The sequence below is a fragment of the Phallusia mammillata genome, chromosome 8 (assembly GCF_965637545.1).
Source record: "Phallusia mammillata chromosome 8, kaPhaMamm4.hap1.1, whole genome shotgun sequence".
Classification (NCBI taxonomy): domain Eukaryota; kingdom Metazoa; phylum Chordata; class Ascidiacea; order Phlebobranchia; family Ascidiidae; genus Phallusia; species Phallusia mammillata.
The window spans coordinates 14422775-14449660 of record NC_137259.1 but is presented as its reverse complement, the minus strand read 5'-3'; the positions used below and the strand labels follow the sequence as shown (position 1 = coordinate 14449660).

At 35.7% G+C, this 26886-nt stretch overlaps 3 protein-coding genes across 4 annotated transcripts; 2 read left to right on the top strand and 1 right to left on the bottom strand.

Moving 5' to 3' along the window:
* Positions 1-2418: 2418 nt before the first annotated feature.
* LOC145205255 (uncharacterized) lies at positions 2419-8876 on the top strand. The gene is made up of 7 exons (XM_080077930.1): positions 2419-3444; positions 3950-4020; positions 4215-4301; positions 5057-5255; positions 5430-5573; positions 6004-6189; positions 7388-8876. The coding sequence occupies exons 1-7, from the start codon at positions 3315-3317 to the stop codon at positions 7528-7530; spliced, it is 960 nt and encodes a 319-aa protein (XP_079934056.1). The 5' UTR covers positions 2419-3314; the 3' UTR covers positions 7531-8876.
* Positions 8877-10792: 1916 nt separating this feature from the next.
* On the top strand, positions 10793-17888 carry LOC145205644 (uncharacterized). Its single transcript, XM_080078376.1, has 7 exons — positions 10793-10940; positions 11272-11342; positions 11528-11614; positions 11946-12144; positions 12750-12893; positions 14470-14655; positions 15986-17888. The coding sequence occupies exons 1-7, from the start codon at positions 10832-10834 to the stop codon at positions 16126-16128; spliced, it is 939 nt and encodes a 312-aa protein (XP_079934502.1). The 5' UTR covers positions 10793-10831; the 3' UTR covers positions 16129-17888.
* An 822-nt stretch (positions 17889-18710) lies between these two features.
* On the bottom strand, positions 18711-23170 carry LOC145204909 (uncharacterized). Of its 2 annotated transcripts, XM_080077521.1 has the most exons (7): positions 22929-23167; positions 22489-22559; positions 22319-22414; positions 21213-21411; positions 20790-20933; positions 19626-19808; positions 18712-19071 (listed from the first exon to the last, which is right to left on the bottom strand). In XM_080077521.1, the coding sequence occupies exons 1-7, from the start codon at positions 23038-23040 to the stop codon at positions 18962-18964; spliced, it is 915 nt and encodes a 304-aa protein (XP_079933647.1). In that variant the 5' UTR covers positions 23041-23167; the 3' UTR covers positions 18712-18961. The 2 variants fall into 2 exon arrangements, with proteins under 2 accessions (XP_079933648.1, XP_079933647.1); XM_080077522.1 differs by lacking the exon at positions 22319-22414 and having other exon boundaries at positions 18711-19071; positions 22929-23170.
* Between the last annotated feature and the right edge of the window lie 3716 nt (positions 23171-26886).

Sequence of the window (26886 nt, the reverse complement as noted above, 5' to 3'; positions counted from 1 at the left end):
CGGGGATTTTTTCATAACACAAGCGCTTCTAATCGAGCACTTGTTGACGAATCGGGTGTCTCACTAGTAGAGCTCAAGTCGACATGCTTGAGCAAATTTGGTGACATCACAATCAATCGGCATTCGAGATTCTCGCGTTTTAGGGTCATTTGCTTCTGTGCAATTAGTGGAAAGCTTTGATTCTAGCTAAGTTTTTGATTCTACGCACAGTAGCCCTACTTCTACTGTGTAGGTGAAATGATCATTTAATTGTGGTTGCATTTATATTTACTTGGCTTGCATATGATCTAATTTAATATGTAACTTCGTTTGCAGTTTGCACAAGATGTAACTTATATTATTCACATTTGTAATTGACAGCTTGTTGTTGCTTATTTTTAGTAGCTGGTTGAACTATTGTCCAAACCTTTTGCAAATGCTTTACTAGCTTTGCAATATACATATCTTTATATATATTGAAGGCTGGTTGACAGGTTAGAAAGTTGTACGCTTTTCAACTGACGCTAGTTTACCTATATGTGTTGAGCCTAATTATGCTGTAAGTTTATCCAGTTGGGAAAACATATTGGAAAGCTTGTCAGCCAGCCAAATTAACTCAAGGATGTATAACAAACTCGCCGCTTGTCCTAACGGCGCTGATTGCAGAAATTGCGCCTTGCGCACTTTTCTTGCCTGCGGAAATTCGGTTTAGCTAGCATGTTTTGGCAGGTTGCGAAAGCCAGTGTAGTAATTCGGGTGATAACTTGATATATTTAAGTAATACGCCCTGGCTGCAAAAAACTGTAAGTATTTTCTGCCCTCAGGTTATAGCGGGGGTAAATTGCTTTTTTACTTTTTCAAACTTTTATTTTTACAAAATCTCATATTGAGAAATAAAATTTTTAAAATAAGTCAATTCATAAACATGTGTTACAATCTAGATTTCTTGTTTCATTGCTGCAAAAACATACACCGCTAAGCACACCATTCAGCTTATCGACGGCAATGAGGGCGAGGTATGAAAGTTGCGCCTATGGAACGGGGCATATTCTACAAAACAGGGTTATGAAAATCAAGTTTTACTTTTGACATAACGGATGTTGAAAATAACTGTTGGACACACGGAAAATGGCATATTCTACAGAACAAGGATTTAAAAATCACTTTTTCCTTTTGAGATAACGGATGTTGAAAATGGTCTTTGAATGAAGACAGATGATCGTGAGTATACTACTTTATTATTTTTATCATTTTTCAATACAAAGTGGTAACGTCTCACAACGACTTGTCCATGTGTTTTAATTTTTATCTTAGTTGGGCGGGCAAAGCCTTTTACTCGATGTTTTGAGTTTTGGGTGTAGGTTCAATTTGGTTCAACCCAACCAGTTTTCCTCTTTAAGTAATCCAAATTAACTCACTTCCTTATGGAAACGCAAAAAGTGGATATGGAAGTGGAACCTACAATCTGTGAGCATAAAGTGCCAGCAGTGACACTATCTGTTGCGTCGTCTCCAAAAAGGGTATTTAGTTTGTTTTCCTTTGCTGGGCGACAGAAACTCAGCTTGTAATTTTATGATTGATTTTGTTTGTTAAAACATTTTAAAACCCGTTGCTTCTGCTTCGCAGCTTTTCTGTCACATACAAAACTGGATTTCAGATGATTGTATTGATATATCAGATAATTTTTGTGTGTATTTTACATCCACAACATAAAAACTGCAGGTGTTTTTTTTGGCGTAAAATATCGAAAACTGGCCGATTCAGAGGTACTGGTTGTTACAAATATACTGGCGCGTAGAGCCCTTTGAAGTGAACGACATGCCATAAAATACCATGACATGATATGACAATGACCGGACTTAAATGTTTCTGGTTGATTTTTTGGGGTGGCCAATGTTTTGGTCAAGTCAATCTGCTAACTGTGACCTTCTTGACTAAATAAGACGAAAGAACACATGTTTCCCTCGATGTATCTACTGGTTTTGTGACAAATAACCACCAGTTGCAGGTAAAATTAGCTTGTTAATACAAACATTTTTTTGATTATGCAAACCGTCAAGCAGTCATTTCACATTTTTGAATCAAAACTCGTCAGCAACTTTTCATGATTCGTGTCATCAGATGCAACAGGAAGCCATCTATTGCGTAAAATCTGTTAGGCTGTAACATAACAGACGTTTTCCCATTCTTGCACGCAGACATGCGACACAACACAACAAATATGTTCGTACAAACATGATTTTTTACGGTTGTTGTCAATTGGTATGTGGTAATTTCGACTGATTTTTCATACATGCTGACTATAACTCACAATTTTCGGAGCACAATTACTATTTTATATATTTTTGACAGGAGTTACACACGGGGTGAATTGCAAATTTAACACTCTCGATCGTTCGAACGTTCCTTTCCGACATAGATGCTACTAATATGTAAGTTGTATTGTAATTACTGCGGTGACCATCGGTTATCTAAACACTTTCTGCATTTGCCGAAGACTGGAACTATACCAAATCTATACTTCTTTTCTTACCCTTAAATGTTTGTCAGGTTTGTGCAGACATTTGTTATGTGTGTGGTTGCGTTTTCTGCAGCTTTTTGCATTAGGATCAAAATATTGGTTGTGTTTGTAGTCACATATTTGTAAACCGGGCCTGGCTTTGTGTTTAGAATTTAGTTTGAATAAAACAGCCTTGATTTTGGCCTAACTTTACACTCGGCTGGATATTATTGGTAGTGGGTCTTGGTAAATCTTACTTTTGGGTCTATTTCGGACTTCAAAAAAAGAGAGTTTAGGTCGAGTTTTGGGCTTGTAACTACGACTTGCAATAAAAGCAATGCTGCTTGAATTGTAGTTGGGCATTAAAAATATAGGAGATGAATGGACATTCAACAATTCCCGACTGAGCAAAAACTTTCTAAACTTTCGTCCAAACATTGTTTCGACATTTTTTTCCAAAAAATTATCAACTAAAAAAACTCTTAACATTTTGCACGCATGTCAAACTGAATGCAGTTGTGATTTTTAGCGCCCATCCTGGTACAAAACATGTTCCATATTTCGTTTTTGTGTTGCGGGGCGGACACGGTTCTACGTGCGGACCGGATCCAGTTGTGCAGTTAATCACCAGTTGATACAAAAAAATAACATCCTGTTTGATCACGTATGTAACCAGAGGGTCAAGCGTCGACCACAATTATTAAATAACAGCATAGGGTCCAAACTCCTAAAAATCGTTTTTTTCTTCTTACTTTTGCAATAACTTGAATTTTATTTCAGTCAGAAGATTAAAAAAGTCCGGCGAAGTGTATTAGTTTTTCAATTAGATTTTGGTATGGTAAAAATTGCAGCGAACATGCTGAGTGAACGAATTTTGATATATCTTGCATTTTTGAGTACAGTGTTTTGGTTCACTCTGCTTTTACAGTTTATGTTTCACACTAAAAGCTGGATGCCAGATGTAGGTGAGTGTTTAATTGGCGACATTTAATCAAGAACCAGTCTTTGTTGCCTGCACGCTACAATCGAATAATTTGAGCCACTCTTTTAACGGCACTGTGGTTAGATGTGCAAATAATTGATTTTATTTATTTAGAGCAGAGCTGTTTAAAATTTGTGGGTGCTGCCAAATGAGTTAAAAAACTATCGAGTAAATACGATTTATAAAACGATTTATTTTATCTATTTAAAAAAATAATTGTTTTGTCATAGTCAATGTATTGGATTATATGACTATTAAAAAGCAACGTCCTTTGTACATTAAACATTACGGCAGTAACTTACGCCACACTCAGCAAAATGCCGCCTCAGCAATTATTGCAATTGCAAACGCCTATGCTTCTTTGCGCCACTTACCGGAAATTAACTTGCCTGTGCTGCGAGTTCTTGTGTTTAGTAGCTCTACAACGACAGTTAGTCTACTTGTTTACAGAGTGTAACGATTTCCATCTTTTATTTTTTTATTTTTAGGACTTTTCGCCCACACACCATCATTTTTGCCCAAAAAGTATAAAACTGAAGCTACACCCGGCATAATTACGGTGAGAAATACAGTTTAAAATTGAAATAGTTTCGCTGTAACAAAAACTTTCAAAAGGCAAATTTGTAAATTTTAATACGCAAAAAAATTTTTGTCAAACCTAATACACACAAAAAAAATCATTTATTTGGCAATAAATTAAGAACTTACTGCTTTGATTACCAAAAATAATAAAAAATACATTTTTTGTTTTAGATGGCTATTGTTTGGGTTTCAGCGGTTGCTGGCAAAATAAATTGCTTAACCTGGTTAATGAAGACAAAACAAGGAGTGTTACCAAAGGTACGTACAGCGGATGGTTTGTGACAAGCATGAACGTAATAATACTAACTTATTGTAAAACATAGAAACGTAAGTTTACAGCAGTTAAAAATGCCCGTTTTCCGCGAGAGAATGTTTTCATTTTATGTCACAAAACTATCAGTCAGTACACATTTTTGAGGTTAAACAGTCGAGCGTGCAGCTGTTTGTGGCATGTGTTAACTGTTGGCATCAGTTGCAACCCCCACTCCTCGTAAATCAGCAGTGTTTTGTCCATAAGCATAATCTGATACATGTGGGACTGTGACGCATGTGCAGCCTTCAGTGGAAGCAATCGCCATTCATAAGTCATGTCAACAATTAAAAAGGCACGTACGATCTACCTTTTTTGTCCAAATGCGATAATTAGGGTAGACATATTTTCTTTAGGGTAGACATATTTTCACAATTGGTTGAATTTTTATTTATTTCGCGTTTAGGACGCACTACCAACACAGGAACTTACAGTAGACAGGTTTGCTGATTAACGATGGGTGTCGCATTAGGGCTATTAGGGTTGGGCTTAGGTTTTATATAAATAAACGATAATAAGCGATAAAATCAATCAAAAAAACTAATTAATTTAGTACCCAACCCTATCAATTTCACTGTCTACTTGAATAACTGCGCTCTTTACGCCATTTACCGGTACTTCTTTTCTACATGGATTTTTGTGTTAGTAGCCCATCCTTTGCTTTCAACATGATGCCAACAATTGATGTTTTCATGCTTTACAGGAATTTTACATAAGGTGGATTATAGGCATGTTACTTTCCACCGTCTGGATGTTTTTGTACGACAATGAAATAAATTCTATCAATTTTTTGGTTGTATGGACCGTGGTGATCCTTGGTTACACAAACATATATCATGCTTGTCGTAGATTGGAATTATCTCAATCTGAACTTGCTTCCTTGGGCCTCAAACCTTTGTCAGGTGTGTAATCAGGACAAATGATCATTTTTTTAAACCGTGTTCCAAAAATAAGTGATAACTTGTCTATCAAGTGTTTCTGGCGCTTTGGAAAGACTAAATTTGGCAAGCAAACGCGTTTGTTGCCTGATGTGTCGCAAGTTAATGGCGGAAACTACTATTTTATTGTTTTTACAGAGAGTGATGCTCGTGAATTTCAACGGTATGTCTTGACCTCTTCCAGTATTGAAATAATTTGGAGTTTAACAGCTTTGCCCTTAACCATCAGTTGTCCTACGACTTATATCGACTCAAGATCATTCGCAGAAGCCGTCCCTAGGGGTAAAATGTTTTAATGATTCGGCAAACGGCGTTAAAAGGCCTGAAGCACAATGTTACTAAAATATTGGATTTAACCATTGGAAGGGTGTATCGCACTGTTGTGAATTGAACTTATAAGTCAAACTATGTGATGCATACAAAATCATATACTGTAAAATCGTTTAGTCATTGCTCAACTGTAAAGCGCACTAATTTCTGTTTTTACATCTTCTTCAAAGCTATGGTACGCTGATCAGCTCAATTTGCAGATCTAACAGGCCACATGAGAATTAATTAATTTCTTGTAGTCAAGAGCACGAAAGTTTGATTTGTTTATTATTCTAGTTTTGCTTTAACTGATTGCAAGATTTGTGACACGACATGAAGTAACATGTTGCAATAGGTTTGTTAAATAGCCCTAATGCTTAATACGTCAATTGTTGCGTTGTAGGAATTGTAAGTTTGGAAACTGGATCATTTCTTGGCATATTTTACATCATTTTCTTTCAAATGTGCTTCACTGCTTTGGACTTCTCAGCATACCGAGTTTACACTAAGTACTTAACTATACTTCACCCTGGAATAGTGTTGATGGCAGTTGGCTCGTTTCTTTCGAATTATTTCAAATCAAAGCAAGGTGAGTAAATGCTTCCTAAGTTTGTGTACTAAATTTATTGTGTAAATTTTTTATTAAAACGTCTAAGATTTAAAAAATACCCACCGGCTCCATAATTAAAAGATTGGTGATTCGAAGTTAATTGAATAGCAGTTTTAAGCTGTTTTTCGTTTCCTTTTGCGCTCGGTGGGCGGGCATCGCCTAAATCAGTGGTTCTCAACCGCCGGTCCGCGGACAGGTGCCAGTCCGCGTCAACTTACCTGCCGGTCCGCCTAATAAATGACAATTTTATATCTCAATTGCAAAAAGTGAGATGTTGAAAGCAGAGAAATCGTGTGGAAGTCAACGCTCTACTTCCTTGCAGAAACTTCACTAGAACCACGTTTAACACGTATGATATCAAACAGACACCAGCAAGCTTCTCATTAAATTGAATTTTTCATACTTCTTTTGAATTGATTACATTTTGGGTTGATTTGGAAAGCCCGCCGGTCCGCAATTTTTTTTTGAAAGTTTACCGGTCCGCAAACCTAAAAGGTTGAGAACCACTGCCCTAAATAATGAGTCCGCTGTCGGGTTGCCTGTTTTTATTGCAAGCCCAGCGAATCTCTGTTTATTTGCTTTTTCGACTCCGGGATTGGTGATTTTTGTTTATTTCAACCCCAAAGGTTTCCCTGGGCTGGGGTAATGCCGCTTCATTGCTCAGAGAACACAACTTACCGAGATGGGATTAGAACCCACAATCTTGTGAGCACCAGGTGGTTTCTGTAACCACTCGATTATTTTGGCAACTCACTGTTAATACTACACAAAAAATAAAAACCGGCAATAATACAAACAGGTTGTCAAATAACGGAAGTATCATTTAGTTGAAACGTTTATTACTTTGTAATTGTTGAAAACTTGCTTTACGATGTTGTTAGCACAGATGCACAGCTGCCTATTTGATTAGCTGCTTTTTAATTCATTGTCTAATGTTCTCAAATGCAATAATTGCTTTGTTTCCCAAATACAATAACTCTATTCAACAAAGTGAAATGTTTGGCTTCAGAAATTGTAGTTGCAATGTTATGTAATTTTGATTTGATTGTGTTGACCTTAGCTAGAGCAATGAACTGTTATTTTTGCTTATCATTAAAGAAAATCGATGGAATTCAACATCTTAACAATTATGGCAGTAAAGGTTATTTGATCATAATTTTTTTTTTATATTTTGTAGGATTAACCCGAAACACATCAGTGTATTTCATATGTGCTGTGTTTTCACTTGGAGCTTACATCATTCAACGGTTGAGATCAGACAAAAAGGAAAATAAATTGAATGGGTTTTATCGGGATCAAGTTGCTTCTAAACAAGAATAAAAACCGAAATATTATTATTTGGTAAACATCGCAATTTTCGGAAGGTTATCTAAATCAATTCCGTTTTAAAAATAAAAAAAATTGTTTGACATGTGAAATAAAATACGTTTTAGATGTAAAATTGTTGTAAGTCGGGATTGTTTTTTTTCTGATTTTGTTTTATTATTATTTAATCACGATTTCGCACACCAAACATTCGTAAAAAACTTTCAGGTAAATATATAACTTACCAGTTGCATGGTGGTAAACACTGAAACTGATCACAGCTTACTGATTGGACCCATGTAGTCCAAAATTAATTTCATGGAACAGATTTTGCCTTGTACCCAAGGTCGAAACAAGGAATTGTTTAAATATAATTAAAATGATTTCATCGGATTTTAAGCTTACAGTGTTCTATTATGCCACTGTATTACATTTTGCAAATAAAAAACATGTCCACAAAATAAAAAAAGGAAACACAAGGTGGATATTTGGACATACACTTGGGGCAGTATATTTTTTGTTTATTTTTGGTCTCACTTTGGTTTTGACATTGCTAAATAAGAAAACATCAGAACGGTAGCCAATGTCAAAATCCTGAACCTGGTTTGTGTTCTCCCAAAATGCTGACTGATTTTGTCTTGGTCAGAATCTTCAAAATTATCGATTCAAAAATAATCTTAAATGCTGAACCCTATATACATGTAACGAATTTACGACTAACGCAGTGTGTTCCACAAAGGTAATGTACCTTTATGGTATTATAAAACCTTCAAGCTTTTTAAATATGTCCAGCACCAAGCATCAATGTTTTTCACGTTTAAAACTTAAGGCCTACTACTTCTTCCACTATAGTATACACAACTACTTCTCAAGAATATACCCTATGCAACTGTATCGTGTAAAACGTACGGTAAACGACACGAGACACGACAATCACCACGCCACAACTAGACAGAAACACTAATGTACATAATACAAACACAATGTACAGTATTAACACTGAATAAAAATGTAAAAATTTGACCGTAATTTTGGTCACAATGCATGATCATTTGCTCCAATTTGGACTGATTTTGTGTATGTCTAGCAAGTCTCTTTCTGCATGAGGACACTGGTTCTTATTTTGTATTAAATCTGTAATCGAAAAATGAATATGTAATATTGGGATGGTTAATTGAAGATGCAAACCATAATACCTTATAAAATGAGTTGTACAAAACATGTGTTTAAGTATAATAAAGTTGTCATTGTTTCAAACATATAAGTTTATAAAAATCACCCTGATGTCAACATTTAGAAACTGTAAAGCATTTTATAAATGCAAACCTACGTTAATCACAGATCTTACCTTATTGTTATGAAGCTCCAACGTTTTCTTAGATGTAAATTTTTGTAAAATATTTTTTTGCACTTTTTCTAAGATATGAAACTTCCATTTCAACTGTTGTCCACGTTTCAATAAATTCTTGCAATGTTTCTTGATGTTCTTATGCTACTTTATCAAATAAACAAATTCCAAACTGTCCGTAAATTAGGAAATCTAAACATTTTGAGCTTCTATTGCAAAATGCTTTAAAAACAGCATAAATGACATGCGAAAATTGTTTGTCGCAAGGTGGCGCATAGCGCAGCGTGCCGATTTTGCTGAGTCAGACGTTTTTTTACGATTTTGACGAATTCTCTTGTATTTGCGCCAGGCTTTAGCGAGGCGTTTGCGAGGACACTTCGTAATACCAAATAGATTGGCGAGTTCCTCGCTCGTTAAGTCCTCGTCAAAGATTTTTTTACCGAGCTCGTTCAGTTAGCGAGTGAGGAAGTTTTCATAATGTCGCCCCTGCTTGACTAAGAGACACGGAAGAACCTATGTTTCCGTCGATGTGTATAGATGTATAGCAACTGTTTATGACTCATGTCATCAGATACACGAAGCCATCCATTGCGTAAAATCTGTTGGGCTATCACATAACAAGCGTTTTCCCATTCGCAAGCAGACAAGCGACACAGCAAAGTCTGTTGGGACAAACATGATTTTTTTACGGTTGTTGCCAGTTAGTATGTGATAATTTCGACTGTTTTTTCATACATGCTGACTATAACTCACAATTTTCGTAGTGCAATTACTATACAAATATTTTTAACAGGAGTTGCACAATGGCTCGATTGCAGACTTGATACTCGCTATCGTTTGAACGTTCCTTTTTGACAGAAATGCCATGTAGGCTACCATATTTCCATCTACATAAAGGAGGACGCATTGTGAAAAAAAAACATAAAAAGATATTTTAGGGCCCAATAACAAGAGAAAACTATATTAGACGTTCTTTGGCAGTCAATTGGTCCAATATGACATTAAGCGTTAATCACACTAAACTAAAGTTATATTTTCACTAAAGTACTGTGTAAAATCCACCCAGGTTTCTTTAAAAAATAAGCTGAAAATGTAGTTCCAGGCTGTTTTTTAAGGCATTACCTGCACCATTGATATTTAGTAAATCAAAAAATTCAAAAAGAAGGACATTTGGGCACTTTTTCTTGTCCTCGGAGGACAACTTGGTTTTTGTTAAAAAGGAGGACATGTCCTCCAAAACAAGAACGTATGGTAGGCCTACTAATATGTATGTTGTAATTACTGCGGTGATCATTGGTTATTTAAACCCTGAGGCTTTGTCAGGTGTGTGCACATTGGTTATGTGTGTGGTTGCGTTTACTGCAGTTATTGGTTGTGTTTGTTACTTTTGAGTCTATCGAGTTCGGGTCGAGTTTAGGTATTTTAATTATCATTGTTAAAAAAATAACGCTTGCATTTTAGTTGTGCATCAAAATACAGAAAATCGATGGACATTTAACATTTCACGACTGGCCTAGAACTTTTTAAATTTTCGTCCAAAAATTGTGCCTACATTTTTTCCAAAATCCAAACAAGTAGAAACATCGAAAAAAAAGCTATACACGTTTGCATGCAAGTTAAATTCAATGCAGAAGTGATTTTTAGCGCCAATCCTGGTACAAAAAGACGTTCCATATTTTATTGTTGCTCTAAAGAGCGGACATGGTGTATGTGCGAAACCAGTTGTGCTGTTAATCACCAGTCGACACAAAAAATAACATCCTGTCTTATTATGCAACCAGCGTTAACCTCAGTTATTAAGCAGCAACATAGGGACCAATAGGCAGGCTCTCACAAACAGAATTTTTTTTCTTATTTTTGCAATAACTTGAATCTTATTTGAGTCACAACATTGAAAATGACCGTGAACTGTTTGTTTTTTTAGATTCAGATTTTATTCGATTTTGGTGTGATAAAAATTCAGTGAATATGCTTGGTGAACGAATTTTGATTTATTTTGCATTTTTAAGCACAGTGATTGTTTCTATGCTGCTTTTTCAGTTCATGTTTCACACAAAAAGCTGGATGCCAGATGTAGGTGAGTGTTTTTTGGCGACATTCAGTCGGGAATCAGTCTTTGTTGCCTACAGGATGCAATAGAACATTTTGAACCATTCTTTCAATAGCATATGTATAGTTAGATATGTAAACAATTACCCGAAAGGCTTGAGTATATTTATTTACGGTGGAGACGCTTTAATTTGTAGGTGCTTCAAGATAGTTAAAAAAACTATCGTATAATTACGATTTTGTAAAACTACTTTCCTTTTTTATAATAAATTTGCTAGCTTCTCTGTACATTAAACATTGGGCTACTTATTTATAGGGTAGGGTGTTACGATTTTAATCTTATATTTTTCCATTATTAGGAGTGTTCACCCACACACCAGTATTCTTAACAAAAAAGTATAAAACTGAAGCGACACCCGGCTTAATTACGGTGAGAAATATAGTTTGAAAATCAAAACAGTTTCACTGTAGCAAAAACATTCAAAACATAAGTTTTAGCACCTAATAACGAAAAAAAAGTTTTTGTCTTTAACATTTTCTTGGCAAAGTAAAACTTATTACCTTAATGCTATGATTAACAAAAAGACAAAAAAGTTTTTATTCTGGATATTTTAGATGGCTCTTGTTTGGGGTTCTGTGGGTGTCGGCAAAATAACTTCTCTAACATGGTTAATAAAGACGAAAGAACGAGTGTTTAAAAAGGTATGTACGTATTTGATGGTTTGTGACGAGTATGAACGTTAAAATACCGCAGTTAAAAATGCCCGTTTTTCGTGATGGAATGGTTTCTTTTTATGTCACAAAACTATCAGTAATTGCACATTTTCGAAGTTGAACAGATGGGCAGCTTTTGTGTGACATGTGTCAACACCAGCATGTAGAAACATATACTGATGCGTTGTAGGACTGTAAATACATACAGCCAACGACGTGATACCAAGTAGCTTGAGTAAGAGCACGACCAACGCAACGCCCAAAGCAGGCTTTTGTCCTCGACGTGATGTCAGCACTAACTCTTTTCTGTGCTTCACAGGAATACTACATTAGGCGGATTATATACATGTTACTTTCCATCGTCTGGATGTTTTTGTACGACAATGAAATCAATTCTGCCAATTTTTGGCTTACATGGATTGTAGTGTTTGTTACTTACACAAACATATATCATGTTTGTCGTAGATTGGAATTATCTCAATCTGAACTTGCTTCCTTGGGCCTCAAACCATTTTCAGGTGTGTACTCAGATTAAATGATCCATTTTTTAAACCGTTATCTGAAAATAACAAATACCTTTCGAGTGTTTTTGATGCGTTGAAACAGAGTTGCAAGCGGGCCCGAAATCTGAGCCCGAAGCCCGGCCCGAACCCGAAACGTTTTTGAGTAGCCCGTTTAGGCCCGAAATTTTGATTGACAGGCCTATCCACAAAAACCTTGCAACAAAGGACGAGAATAAACAAAGAGAAAGACAACAAACACAATGAACAATAGTAGACAATGGGGTAAACAATACGTTTTAGAGTAGGGTGGGCACTAGGTCAAAGCCAGTGACTTGTTACCTAGCTGAGTGATTTTATTAAAAAAAATGGCGGACACGGAACGTAAATCAGGCTCGACTTGCAATTCTGCTTTGAAAAGACTAAATTTGCCAAGCAAACACGACTTAAGTCATGCTTCATGTACAGTACAGTTGTTTTTAGTTTAAAGAACGCGTTTGTTGCCTGGTGTGGCAGCTAAAATTGTTTGAAGCCAGAACTACATTGATTAAATGACCAAACCGGTTTTGGAATAATCAGTTATATTTGCTATGGGGGAAACTAATATTGTATTGTTTTGACAGAGAGTGATGCTCGTGAATTTCAACGGTATGTCCTGACCTCTTCCAGTATTGAAATAGTTTGGAGTTGTACAGCTTTGCCCTTAAGCATCAGTCTTCCTGCAACTTATATCGACTCAAGAGCATTCGCAGAAGCCGTCCCTAGGGGTAAAAAACTTGTAATGCTGTTATATGGGCTAACACTAATACAATCAACGAGCTTAAAATGTTTATGCGTAAAACGAACAATAAAACGGATAAGAATCGTCTTGCCACATGTAAGAATACTTAGTGACCGACTGAATCGGTATTTCGCCTTCACTATGCTTCAGTTACTATAATTTATATTTTACTGTGCCGTGATTGCTGATTTTCATAGATAGACGTTTCAGGGCTAATCCCAATATTGAATTTATGTTTACGTTAACCGAATATGGGTCGAACTGGCGATCCCGTACTACGCAGCTGAAATGTGTAGCAAACGTGCTTTAACCATTAAAAGGGCAATGTATTAAAACTAGGGTTGGCAAGCCGGTCAATTGACCGGTCAAATACGGTCAATTGACCGGTCAATTGACAGCACTTTATTTAACCGGTCAAATACTATTTTTAATTTCAAAAATAAAATGTGGTAAATTTTCTTGGACTTGCTTTTTGGTCGTTGAAAAGGGTAATTCATTTCTAATAACCCTCAGGTAGAACAGTTTAGGGCATACTCTTGTATTAATAAGTGATTTTTAAGCTAATGTAGATGTGTTTTGTTCATTTGAAAAAAATCCCATAACAATTAGGATATACTTTTCATTTGAAATTAAGATCTGATTTACGTTATGGCAAACTTTGCAAGGTTTCCAATGCAATTAAAAAACATGGATCACTTCTAGCACCGTTTTATCTTAATAAATTTGAGTGTGATAGGTCCATGAGGGGAAGTTAGTTCATTGGTATTTACTTAGGCATTTTGCAAATGTTGCACATTTTTACTGACAGATAAAAAATCTAAGTAATTTAAACCATCTGTGTAAACTTGTAGGCCCACAGTCCTTTTTTCTATAGTTGATTCAAAAATTGTTTGTAGCTATATATTTAGCTTATAATTGCCCAGAATAGATTTTTGTAGATAAGTTACTGTTCAGTACTTATTGGGATAAAGTACGTACATATCAAGCTTTTGTATATTCCTTTTTTGTCATGAATGGACAACAGCTTAACAGCATAAATTACGATTTTAAGCAGGATAAGCGAGTTTTGCAGTTAAATATCAGTCAAAATTAGACTTTAATCTGATGTATATAGAATATTATGAGAATCCAGTTCACAAATGTGATTACTGAATGAAAATTACAGACACACAGGTGGGGCCATTGATGAAATGAAGCATGCAATGCAGTCGGAAAAGTCTGTAATATAATATAAACTGAACATTTCCTATTTCACAAACAAATTTACATGAGTTGAAACCTTCATTTCCATTACTTATGGTTTAGAAGAAGATTAAACTTCCAACTTTTAACTAAAATTGCAATTTAATAATGGGAATAGTATTTGACCGATATTTGACCTATTTGACAAGTATTTGACCGGTCAATTGACCAGATTTTATTTGACCGGTCAAATGCCCAACCCTAATTAAAACTACAAATAACATACAGTATTACTGCTCACTTGTAAAGCATTAGGTAACATGTTGCAAAAGGTTTGTTTAGCAGCTCTAATGCTTTATACGTCAACTGTTGCATTGTAGGATTTGTAAGTGTGGAAACCGGATCATTTCTTGGAATATTTTACATCATTTTCTTTCAAATGTGCTTCACTGCTTTGGACTTCTCAGCATACCGAGTTTACACGAAGTACTTAACTCTGGTTCACCCTGGAATAGCATTAATGACATTTGGGTCGTTTCTTTCCAATTATTTCAAATCTCAGCAAGGTGAGTGAATGCTTCCTAAGTTTGTGTACTAAATTTAATATGTTTAAAAAACGTCTAAGTTTAAAAAATACCAACCGGCTCATAATTGAAAGTTCGGTGATTCGAAGTCAATTGAATAGCAGTTTCAAATCTGTTTTTCGATTCCGTTTGCCCACGGTGGGCGGACATCGCCTAAATAATGAGTCCATTGTCAGGTTGCCTGTTTTATTGCAATCAATGTTTGTTTGGCTTTTCGACTTTGGTATTGGTGAATTTTGATTAGTTTAACCCAGGGGTCACCAAACTTTTTTGACTGCGGTCCGGATAAGTCTAAAAATAATTCGCGCGGGCCACATAGTTTACATGTCCTAGCGCCGCCTTTCAAAACTTAGCCCGCGAGGCGATTTTTCTAGGTGCGCCAAGATTTGGTCTTGCTACAATCCCATTTAAAATCTGGTGATGCGACTGTTAAATTGTATAGGTCGTCTCTTACAAGCAATGCTTGTATGTTACGTCACAAGTAAAGGCATTTGTTTGCGCACAATTGACACTAGTAGTCTTGTCTGTGACGTAACAAACTGACTTTGGATCAATCCTGGGCGTTGTAATCCTATTAAACTAGGTAATATTATTACATTTTTCGTACGAAGTAGATTAATTTTTGAATGATACAAAGTTATCAATACGATTTGGCAAACCAAAAAATGTGGTCGAGGGCCGGATGAAATGACCTAGTTTGATGACCCCTGGTTTAATCCTATCAGGTTCCTCTGGGCTGGTGCAATACCGCTTCATTGCTCAGAGAACACAACTAACCAAGATAGAATTAGACCCCACAATCTTGTGAGCACATGGTGTGTGCTTTAACCATTCGGTCATTTTGACTACCAATTGGAAGTCGTAAACAACAACTGACAGTTAGTCACATAAAAAGCTAGTCAAATAACGTAAGTACGGTTTGGTTTAAACGTTTGCTGTGCACACTCCGTGATTGTTAAAAACCTTGCTTTACAATGTATTTTTTTCAATAGTTTTTCACAGTTGCACAGCCTGAACATTTACATTGTAGATTAGGCGAACTTTTAGCTCATTGTAGAATGTTCCCAAAAAAACAAGAATTGTTTTATTCCAATCGAGCGTTTTATACTCTATTCGACAAAGTGAAATTATTTTTGGCTCCTGAAATTGTAGTTTTAGAGTTATGTTGTTGTTTTTCACCTTGGTTAGAGCAATTTCCTACAAGTTATTTTGCTTAGCATTAAGATTAATGTGATTGTATTGTGAGTAATATGACTAAACAATTACGGCCGTGAAGGTTTTTTATAGTGTCTTTTCCTATTTGTTTTTCTAGGACTAACTCGAAACACATCGGTGTACTTCATATGTGCTGTCTTTTCACTTGGAGCTTATATCATTCAACGGTTGAGATCGAACAAAAAGGAAAATAGATTGAATGGGTTTTATCGGGATCAAGTTGCTTCTAAAAAAGAATAAAGACTGAAATGGTAATATTTGGTACACATGACAGTTTTTGGAAACACGACTGGAAACTTTGGAAGTTTATCTAAATAAATTGCATTTTAAAATTGGAGATTTTTTAGACATGGAAAAGAAAATACGTATCGATGCAAAATTGTTGTAAATCGGGATGTTTTTTTGCATTTTTTGTTATTGATCTATTTAATGATATGCATCCCAAACATTGTGAAAACTTTCTTTAAAACTTTATTCACTGTTTCATGAATTGATGTATTGTTCATATTACCATATCTACTCTAAGAATTGCAGAGTCAATCCCCATATTTGAGACGAATTTATGACATTATTCATCATTTCAACGCATAGTAATTGCTTTATTCGATCGTCACCTAGCGTTATATATGGTGTGATCATATTATTGTGAACAATGTTTACATTGACGTTTCCATTTTCGTGTGCAAAAGCATTTCATCAAACGACGGGAAATGGATTTTAACTCGTGACAAAAAGTTTTCTAAGATATAACATTGCTGTTTTGTTCGATTCCTAAGAAATTTCGAGTCGTTTTGTTCCTCTAGAACAGGGGTCGCCAACCCGCGGCTCCGGAGTCGCATGCAGCTCTTTGATCCTTCTGATGCGGCTCAGTTTTTGAATTTACCAAATGTGGTACATTTGAATAAAAATTATGTGACGAACACAAAAGTCGAACACGAAAATTGAAGTGCAGTAGCATGACTGTACTCGCTTGTTGTAGTTACCTGCAACCCCATCTCTATACCATCAAAAGTCTGAAAGAGGCAAACTGGCGGCGCGCAGGTTAATACGCAATATGAGACAATACTGTTTTTGTTTGCAGTGTGTGTGTGTGCGCGCGTAACAATAGCTGTTTGTTGATTGTTACGTAACAAACGCGCTAACAAAGCAATACAAATCTGCAAAAGCAGAATATGCAACGCTACGTAAAGTTGTTTTCTCTGCTGACGAGACTAGTATACCAGTGTGTCTAATATGCAATGAAACACTAGCTAACAACAAAAAGTCGAATGTCATCAGACTAAACACGTTTTGCATTTTATTTTAAATTTTAAAACGACTTTGTGGCTCCCAGTGTTTTTTTTACTACGTGAAACTGGTCCGAGTGGCTTTTTGAGTAGTAAAGGTTGGCGACCCCTGCTCTAGAACAGTGGTTCTCAACCTTTTTTCTTTCCTGGCCCATTTTCATTGCTCAAAAATTCTGTGGCCCAGTAAATTTTTATGAAAGAAAAAACAACTATAAAATAGGTTCAGAAAAAAAGCAGAACATGTTTCAAATAGATTATAAGTTCAAAATAACCTAATGCAAAAAACTCATGGCCCACTGGTTGAGAACCGCTGCTCTAGAATCATTGCCCATACTTTCTCCTATTTATACTCTCGTTTCAGGTTCAATTTAAAGTAGAACACAGCCGCTCGTACTTGAGAAGAAGCATAGCAGCTCGGTTAGAGGGCGTTATGACTTTATAAAATTGCACATCTGCCATAAAATCATAAAAATCCTGATCGGGATTCGTCCCCGGGATTGTCCTGGCTTCGAACCCCGTGAAAAAAATAAAATAAATTCTGTTACTAAACGGTAAAAAGGTTTACTTTTGAACTAAGATTTTGCATTACTATAAATAAAATGTTTTTCATTCTATTTGAAAAAAAGGGAAGGCGGGTTTCTTTGGCGAATTTTGGATGTGAAATTGTTGAAATGTATTGCTTTTTATTCGCCTACTCAAGAATACAAAGAAAGAAAATACCCTATGTATGGCTGTTAATCAGTCAGCCGTTATTGAGATGCAAAGATCAGACTGACCATATAATTAGTAATGAACATTATAGTTTACACTGTAGCCGCCCTTTACATGTTGTCATCGAGGCAGCACTTTTACAGGCTTAATATATAACAGTTGCCTTGACACTTTTTTCATATTTTTGCTTATATTTGGTTCTGACATTGCTGAATAAGCAAAGATCAGAACGGTAGCTAATGTCAAAAGCCCGAATCTGATTTGTGACATACCAAAGTGCTGACTGATTTTGTATTGGTCAGAATCTTCAGATTTTTTGATTCAAAAATAATCTAACATCGTGAAACCTTCATGCATGTGCAACTGAACGAATTTGCAACTGACACTATGTCTTCCACAAAGCAAAAGACTTACCTTTATGGTATTGTAAAGTCTTCAAAAAGTCTTCTTTTTTAGTTATGTCGGACGTCAAACCTAAGCGTTTTCCCTTTTGAAACTTCGGCCTACGACTTTTTCGTAGTTTGTTTAAACTTTAAAGGCATATAGTTTAAAAAACTCATCCACAGATTTTTACTCAAACACATCTCTGTACATTTTTGTTTATTTGACTTCAGTTTGAGATTATTGATGACTGTCGTGAGCATTTTTTAACATAACAATTTCTATAATTTTGAGATAACAAGATAACTTACATAGTTGTATATGTGAAAATGCCTCGATTTAAGTCAAAACCCTTGTTTAATTTGACTCGATTTACTAATTTAAAACCTTTGTTGAAACACTCGATTTACTGAATTAAACCTTTATGGTTTTAGGATTTAATACCATGATACGAACAGATTGATTTAATACAACATTTTCTTTTTTATTAATATCACCACAATACACGATTGTATTTAGTCACTAAATACACGATTGGTTTAGTAACACTGCAGCCTACATATGGCTCAGTATAGAAGAAAAACAGTTGTATAATTTGATATGTTAACATTTGTGAACAGAGAATGTGAGTTTGCGTATAATAAATGAGATACAAAATTCCGTTTAAAAAGTAGATATTTTTGACATTCCCAAACTCATGTCTCTTTCTTTTCGTTTTCTGGATTACAACACCAACGGCGAATGATGTACGTTCCGGCAGAAATTAAAGCAATCATCAGGCAGTTCATGTTGTTTGGTGTGATGCCTGAGTAATAGGTTGAACGTCAATTTTAATCTGGTTAAAAAGCCAAAATGGTTTGCGCAACCGCCTTTACAAAACTGTGGGTTCTTATCCTTTCTCGGTCCATTATGTTTCACTAAGCAAGAAACTTAAGCAATATTTAGCGAATTGCTGACTCAGCAATTATTGTCATCGTAAACGCGTATGCTCCGTTGCGCTACCTATCGGAAATTCCCAAACCGGAGTGTTGTGAGTTCGTGTGTAGTAGCTATACGGTTGTAACATGCAACTTACACAACCAGGCTGTTTAGTTAGTGTTGGTGTTAAATTAACTTTGGTGTTAACAGTTAGTGTTGGTGTTAAATTAAGGTATTTTCTTTGGATGTGTTGTTATGTCACTTATCTTATTTGTTTATATAATTTCGCGTATTAAAGATTTCGTCCTGATTCTATTTAAATAAGGAAATGATATGTCCTTTTTACTGTATATACATGAAAACATTCCTGAAAACAAAAAGCTGGGTTATTTGCAACATTTGTTAATATAAATATTCAGGTCATTAACATAGCACTCTTACCCATTTCCGAGTAATAATTTGCATAAAATGTTCCGAGCATGATGTAGATTATTCCAGGATGAAAAAGATAAATATGTTTTGTGTAACGACGATATACGGAGAAATCCAATCCGGTGTAAACGATTTGAAGCAGGACTATAAACCAAATGCCAATAGTAGATGATGTCTCAACATTTAATACTCCTAAAAAAGGAACAAATACATTTCTTAAATACGTTTTTTGTCATATGGACTAGAACAGTGGTGGGCAACCGCCGGTAAGCGAGAAGTTTGATACCCGGACTCTATAGTTTTGAGGTTAAATGCTTTGAAACATTTTCCCGCGCGTCCCGGGAATGATGAAAAAATTTAAGCGTTTTTATTGCTAAATATTTGTATTTTTTTAGAGGCTGTCCGCGTTGCAAAAAAGGTTGCCGACCCCAGGACTAGAAAACAATATTACAACGCAATATATTGTTTCATGTTGAATGTTTATATTGGATTCAACAGCTCTTAATTATCACATTTCCAGGCTAAACTCAATTAGCTAACGTTTCCAAACTTGTGATATATATATATATATATATATATATATATATTATTGTGATGTAAGTTATATATATGAAAGGTGATCGTTACAACAATGGTAACAAAATACGGAATGATTCACAGAATTAATTTAATACAACTCTTAATGAGATAAATGTAAAAGCATCGAGCCAATAAACGATAAGCTGTGGTGTATGTCCAGTTGTAGCATCGCACAGAATAGGTAAGGCACGGGTTTTTACCCTGTTGCTCTCAACAAACTGGAGTGCCGTTGGATGGCTACCCTAACGATACGGCTGATCTCTCGTCACCAGCTGCACACAGCATCGCACAGAATAGGTAAGGCACCGATTTTTACCCTGTTACTCTCAACAAACTGGAGTGCCATTGGATGACTACACTAACGATACGGCTGATCTCTCGTCACCAGACGCACAGATGAGACCTTATAGGTCGAAACGGTGTGCACTACTTGCCTTTTAATGAGGCATTTTCTTATCTTTCATCGGTAAACGTTAAGTATTTTGACAACCAGTATCACGTATTCATTATAATCAAGGCTTGAGGCAGCAGACGAATTGTTTCAGATTTATTTTACGATTTTTCTTGGCCTCAAGGCGAATCGACTTTACTTACCACGCTCAATGGCCTCAGCCACGTGACTCGATCTAACATAGGCAATTGGATAAACGATTATGGCTGGAGCAGCTGCAAAAGTCCACACAACTTCGGCGTTGTACGCTCTTATAACATATGTTTTAAATCCACGAACAGCATTCTCTGCAAAAACAAACAGTAAAAAATTATTTTTTGACTTGTACAACCATTCACATGGTTAACTGTCAGAAAGGAAGATAATTAAATTTTTCGGACAATAGTCGCGAACCATAGCACGCCAAACGGTTTAGGAGTTCATGTTTCTGATGCGTATAAAATTCTGAAAATTACCAAATCTACTACATTCACCTAAAAGAGTATATTTTCTATTTGACCTTACTTTACAAGTGGCCTTTCTTCGCTTAGATATCAATTTCACAGTTTATCTTTTTAAATACTTACCTGGTAAAGGCCGAAGGTTCAATGCAGTCATTTCTGCTTTAGTTAATTCAAGTCGTCGACAAGCCCAAGCCGTGTTTCGGAAAGCAAAAGTGAGAATTCCCATCAACACCACGAAATTGATCACATGATATTCCAGGTCAAACATAAAAAGCCACACAATAGTCAATGCCATTCCACTAGCCCAATTGATGTAAAAATCCTAAAAAAAACAGTTATTTGAAAGTTCTGTTTGTAGGTGATTTTGATTTTATATATTTGTTTAATGCCGTAAAAACGCAAGCAAACGTATGACTTGGTCTAAAATTCCTGTTTTTTAATTTGTTTAAAAGGATCTTAAATAAGCTTTGTTAGTAATTTTTCTCATAGCCACTGTAGTAATAAAAGCGGAAGAATTAAGTAACAGTAATGTTCTGGTGCGAAGCCTTAAAACTAATGATGCACCGAAGTTTCGGCTGGCCGAAACTTTTCGGCCGAATATGCCGTTTTCTAATGTTTCGGTTTCGGCCCGAACGTTTTCAAAAATTCGGCCGAAACTGAACTTTTTGATTGTGTCAAATTAATGCCTTAAATGAAATTTTTGCCAATATAAAGCATTATTAATTAACTAATTGTTGAACCTAAAACATATGAGCCGTGTTGTCTGCAAAATATTAGAATTTTGGTAACATTAGTAATTTGCAACTTCTTGTGACGAATAGTCCTATTTTTGTATGTTAATACAAGGAAAATTTAAAATGAGGCAACAGCATTGTCATATGCATACACCTACATGTCGTCATTGATCTAAAATATAAGATTTGCTGCACGCCGAGAGAAAAAATCAACAGCAAATATTTGGCAGCACATCTGAAAATCTCTCTTTTCGCGGCACACCTGGAAGCGTTTCTTGGCAGGCAGTTTGCAAATGATTGAGCATTGGGCATTAACGTCAAAGTAATGTAAACACATAACACGTACGTTTTACAGCAGATGTCAAAAATTTAAAAAAATTAATTCTTCAACAGTTTATGTCAAATTTAAAAAATTAGTTTGATCAGATAGAAAAATTTCGCTATTTCTCAAGCCTAGGCCTTTAGCAATGATAGAAGCTGTGAACAAATACATACGTCGTTGAATACTCGTATGTTTGTCTTATCCATTTTGAGCAACCATGGCAAACACGTCAACTTGCTGAAAATAACGGCCAACCACACAGAAATCATCTAACAACAAACAGAAAACAACAATTCTAATTTAATTAAACATCTAATGGATAAAAGCTTTATATTATCCTTACCATTGCAGTTCCAGGGCCATTTTTGATCGCATACTTTATTGCTACATCTTTTGGGGAGTATTTGAATATTCCTAAGAGCAAAACGAATCTTGTCAAATTTAAAAACTGTCCGTAAACTATAACCACTACCCAAACAGTTCTTAATATTTGCAAAGTTTCTTATTTCAGTTGGTTGAAAGATTGTGGGTAGATAAAATCACCAACTAAAGGTTGAATTCCGATTAAAAAACAACAACAATGCTTCTGCAGCCCAACGATTGTCTGATCATTAGATTTTGTTTGGCTACATGACCAACAATACAATTAGTTTGGTGGCTACATTAGGCTTATGTTTTGTCAACAGTTGCACAGACAAGACCTTATAGGTGGAAACAGTATGTAGATAAATTGAAAAAAAATGAAAAAAAATCATCATGTGCTTTGAATAAATGTATACTTACCCAAACTTTTGATGCTGTCCACTCTTGGGTTAAGAATGAAGATTGTGAGCAGTGAAAAACACGTAATTGTGCACAAAAGTGCGACATATATCCACAGTCTATCGCTCATCATAGTTATATTCTGTTCATAAGGATTTTATAAAAAAAACAATATATTATCCTGATCGAGTTATAAAACAATGCATCTATTAATTTCACGTCTTTGTGGCGTAAGTTAGGTTTCTTAATGACTTTTACAAATCGAAATTATCTCAATAAATATTCAAATCAATAAATTTTAATTTGGCTAAAATATACAGTATGTTGTCACAATAACTGTTCAACTGATAAAATACTGAATAATGTACTATAAAAGCGTCTCTAATCACACAACATTATTTAAACAGACTTTACGGACATGTAAACAGCAAAAAGTGCAACTGACAGAAAGCTATAGTAAAAGCTGATTCGCAGCTGTCACAAATATGCCACATTTGTCTTATGCGATATCCTGTGCATAACTGACATTTCCTGTGCATTGATTAACTGACCACACTATAATATTGACACATTAACAGCCCTGCAAAATTTAACCTGCATAAGCTCTTTGTTCCAGATGGGTTGCAAGCTTTTATTATTTTAAAAATTTTTTTCCCTGTTTTTATATATATTGCTGTCTGTGGCCCGTCAAATAGGACTTGTATCTGTACCATAAATTGTTTGATATTTTAATCAATTTTGTCCTTGTCACCCTATGTAAATTAAAACAGTTTCCCATTTTAAACAATAAACAGTGACAGCTTGTTTAAAAATCTCTCTCTCGCCATTCATCCTTTTCAGACACTTATTTAAACCACAATAAAACCAAGAGTATTGCTAAAGGGACTCCTTATAAACCTCACATGTCCATTTCATGTGATTTGTTCTGAATTAAAAAATATCACTGAGCGCTTGAGGCCATGCCAGAATCTTTGACCTCAAGTCAACCAAACAATCAAAATTCTGGGTAAATGTCGTTTATCAAAAATCCGCCTAAGCATGACTGTTAGGATAATTAAAGGCGTTCCACCGAAAATTACGTTATTCTAGGTAGCTGGTAGCCTGTCCTTTGCCGCATGGAAATGCCCGTAAGGCTGGCTTAATTTGATACGACGTGTTTATAAAATGCCTGGCATACTGCAACTTATTTGTACAGGTGCCGTTATTGGTCTGCATGAACGCTTTTTAATGTCGATTCCAGAAATGACTATCAATCCTTTTTTACGTTTACAATAGCAAACGGACTCTTTGTGGCTGAGCTTTTATTTTGTACGTCCAAAAATATATAACAAACGTTTTTGACCAGGGTCTCAAAGCGTTTAATAGCTTTATATCCACTTGGTTACCATAGGCCCGGGGACAAAAAATAGATTGTCACGTGGTTAAGGGAAGACAAAATTAAAAAGTTTATGATATGAAGCACAAACTTTTAATGTTTTACTAAAATCTTACATTTGGATACTTCCTTAAAAGTAGGATTTTTTCTTAATTTCCTTTGTGTTCACATTTCGCCCCTATGTTTTCTAATGTTGTGTTTCGTATTGATTTCCCAAGGATAACGACATTTAACTGAGTTTGGTTACAAAGCCCGACTTGGTTAGTGAAAAAGTCTTACAAATTCGATGACCAATTCATTTGGGATACATCTATTCACCACTGCATTTATGCAAAACATGGTGCGCTATTTGAATACGAACGTTAAACAAAACTCGCGCCTGTGACATTAATCTTATGTAACATTTAAAGTTTTGACAAACCTGAACACAGTTTTTTTCGCCACTTTTTAACAATATTAGGCCTTGAACTTTACAAAATTTGCGCAATTATAGTATTAAGTTGAAGTCAGTGCGATACGGTGTAGTTTTACTGAAAAACTCTTCACTAAATCCTATTAATTCAAGCAGCCATTTCACGCAAGGTAAGATACCTTTTTCGACCTGGGATATATTTGAGGTGGTAAAATTATGTGGTTACCTTACGCTTGTCCCTTGTACCAAGGATTTCTGCACGACTAAACCTGCTGTAACGTTGACGAGCATGATCTCATTTTTCAATATCGTATAGTCTTAAAAATGAACTTTCGACATGCGTTTTCAACATAAATTGATGCCTTTTTTGAATGTCGTACTAATGTAAGCCTGAAATAATTTGGAATTGTAACCAATTAAGTAAAAATGACGTTTAAACCTGGACCACCTGCAGTCATCGGATTTTTGAAAAAAGTGCTTAAAACGGCCAACATGTAGTAAGTCCTCATTTTGAATTCGAAACTACGCTACTGACTAAAAACTTCATTCTTATCGATGTTCAAATATAAATGCAAAAAACAAGAACAACACTAAACTTGTAAAGTCTTTTTACGAAAAAAAATCACGTACGTACAAGCTACCATCAGGGTGCCTATACCAAATTGCCTCTATTTTTCTCTGTCGGCGAGTTCTGATTATTATCTTAGGGTACGACCTCCACCGACACGGTTGAGTTGCAAAGCAAGGGCTTGCAAGGGAACGGTGATCAATTGCGAAGAACAAGTTTTCCGCTCCAGTAAACAACGATTGCTGAACTAAACAGATTTTCTAAGCTGGACCAATTTTTCAACCTGTCACCTAATCATGCTCAAGAACAAAACCTCAGATTATGCGAAGGAACTCACCCGAAACTGAGTGGGTAAATAGCTCCGCCTTTCCATTTTTTTAAATTTTGAAAAAAAAATTCAGCTTTAGGTGGGCTTTTGCCGGATTATTCCAGTTTCAAACTTGTTTTATCCGGTTTCTGCCTCCTATCGAACCTCCAAACCGATTTGAACCGGAGTCGGAAACCAAAAATTTTGACCCGATTTAAAAAAAAGTAAGGTTGTAGTCTTTCGACATCTTCGTTTTTCGAGGGTCAATAAAATCAGGAAAATCAGGTTTTTAAAGTCTCCAAACCAGTTTAAACCATATAAATTCGATTCTACACTACTGACTAAAAAATTCATTCTTAACTGTATTCAAACATTAATGAAACAAACAACAACAATAAACTTGTAAAATCTTTTTTCGAAACAAAATCACGTATACGTGGAAGCGACCAGACTGCATCTATCAAATTGCCTCTATTTTCCTCTGCCAGCGAGTTTTGATAATTATTTAAGGCTTTGACCTCCACCGACACGGTTGAAAGCAAGGGCTTGTAAGGGAACGGTGATCAATTGCGAAGAAAAAGTTTTCCGCTCCAGTAAACAACGATTGCTGAACTAAACATATTTTCAAAGCTGGACCACTTTTCAACCTGTCACCTAATCATGCTCAAGTACAAAACCAACTCAGAAAACGATCGAAAAAACGGAAAAGCTATAGCCTTAGGTTTCTTAAACCGGTTTCGGGGGTCGGCAGGAGGCAGAAACTTGAATATTCCCATAACAAACCAGTCATAACCGGTTTGAAACTGGAATATTCCCACGAAAACCGACCCAAAACCGGATTTTTCTTCGATTTTTTGACCCCCCAAAATCGAGAAAACGGAAAGGCTATGGGTTTCGTGGGAATATTCCAGTTTCAAACCGGCCTTAGGGTTTTTTCCAAAATCGGGTCAAAATTTTCGATTTTAGAAACTGGTTTAAACCGGTTTGGAGGTTCGGGAGGAGGCAGAAACCGGTCATAACCGGTTTGAAACTGGAATATTCCCACGAAAACCCACCCAAAACCGGATTTTTCTTCGATTTTTTGACATCCAAAAATCGAGAAAACGGAAAGGCTATAGCCTTAGGGTTTTTTCCAAAATCGGGTCAAAATTTTCGATTTTAGAAACTGGTTTAAACCAGTTTGGAGGTTCGGTAGGCGGCAGAAACCGGTCATAACCGGTTTGAAACTGGAATATTCCCACGAAAACCCACCCAAAACCGGATTTTTCTTCGATTTTTTGACATCCAAAAATCGAGAAAACGGAAAGGCTATAGCCT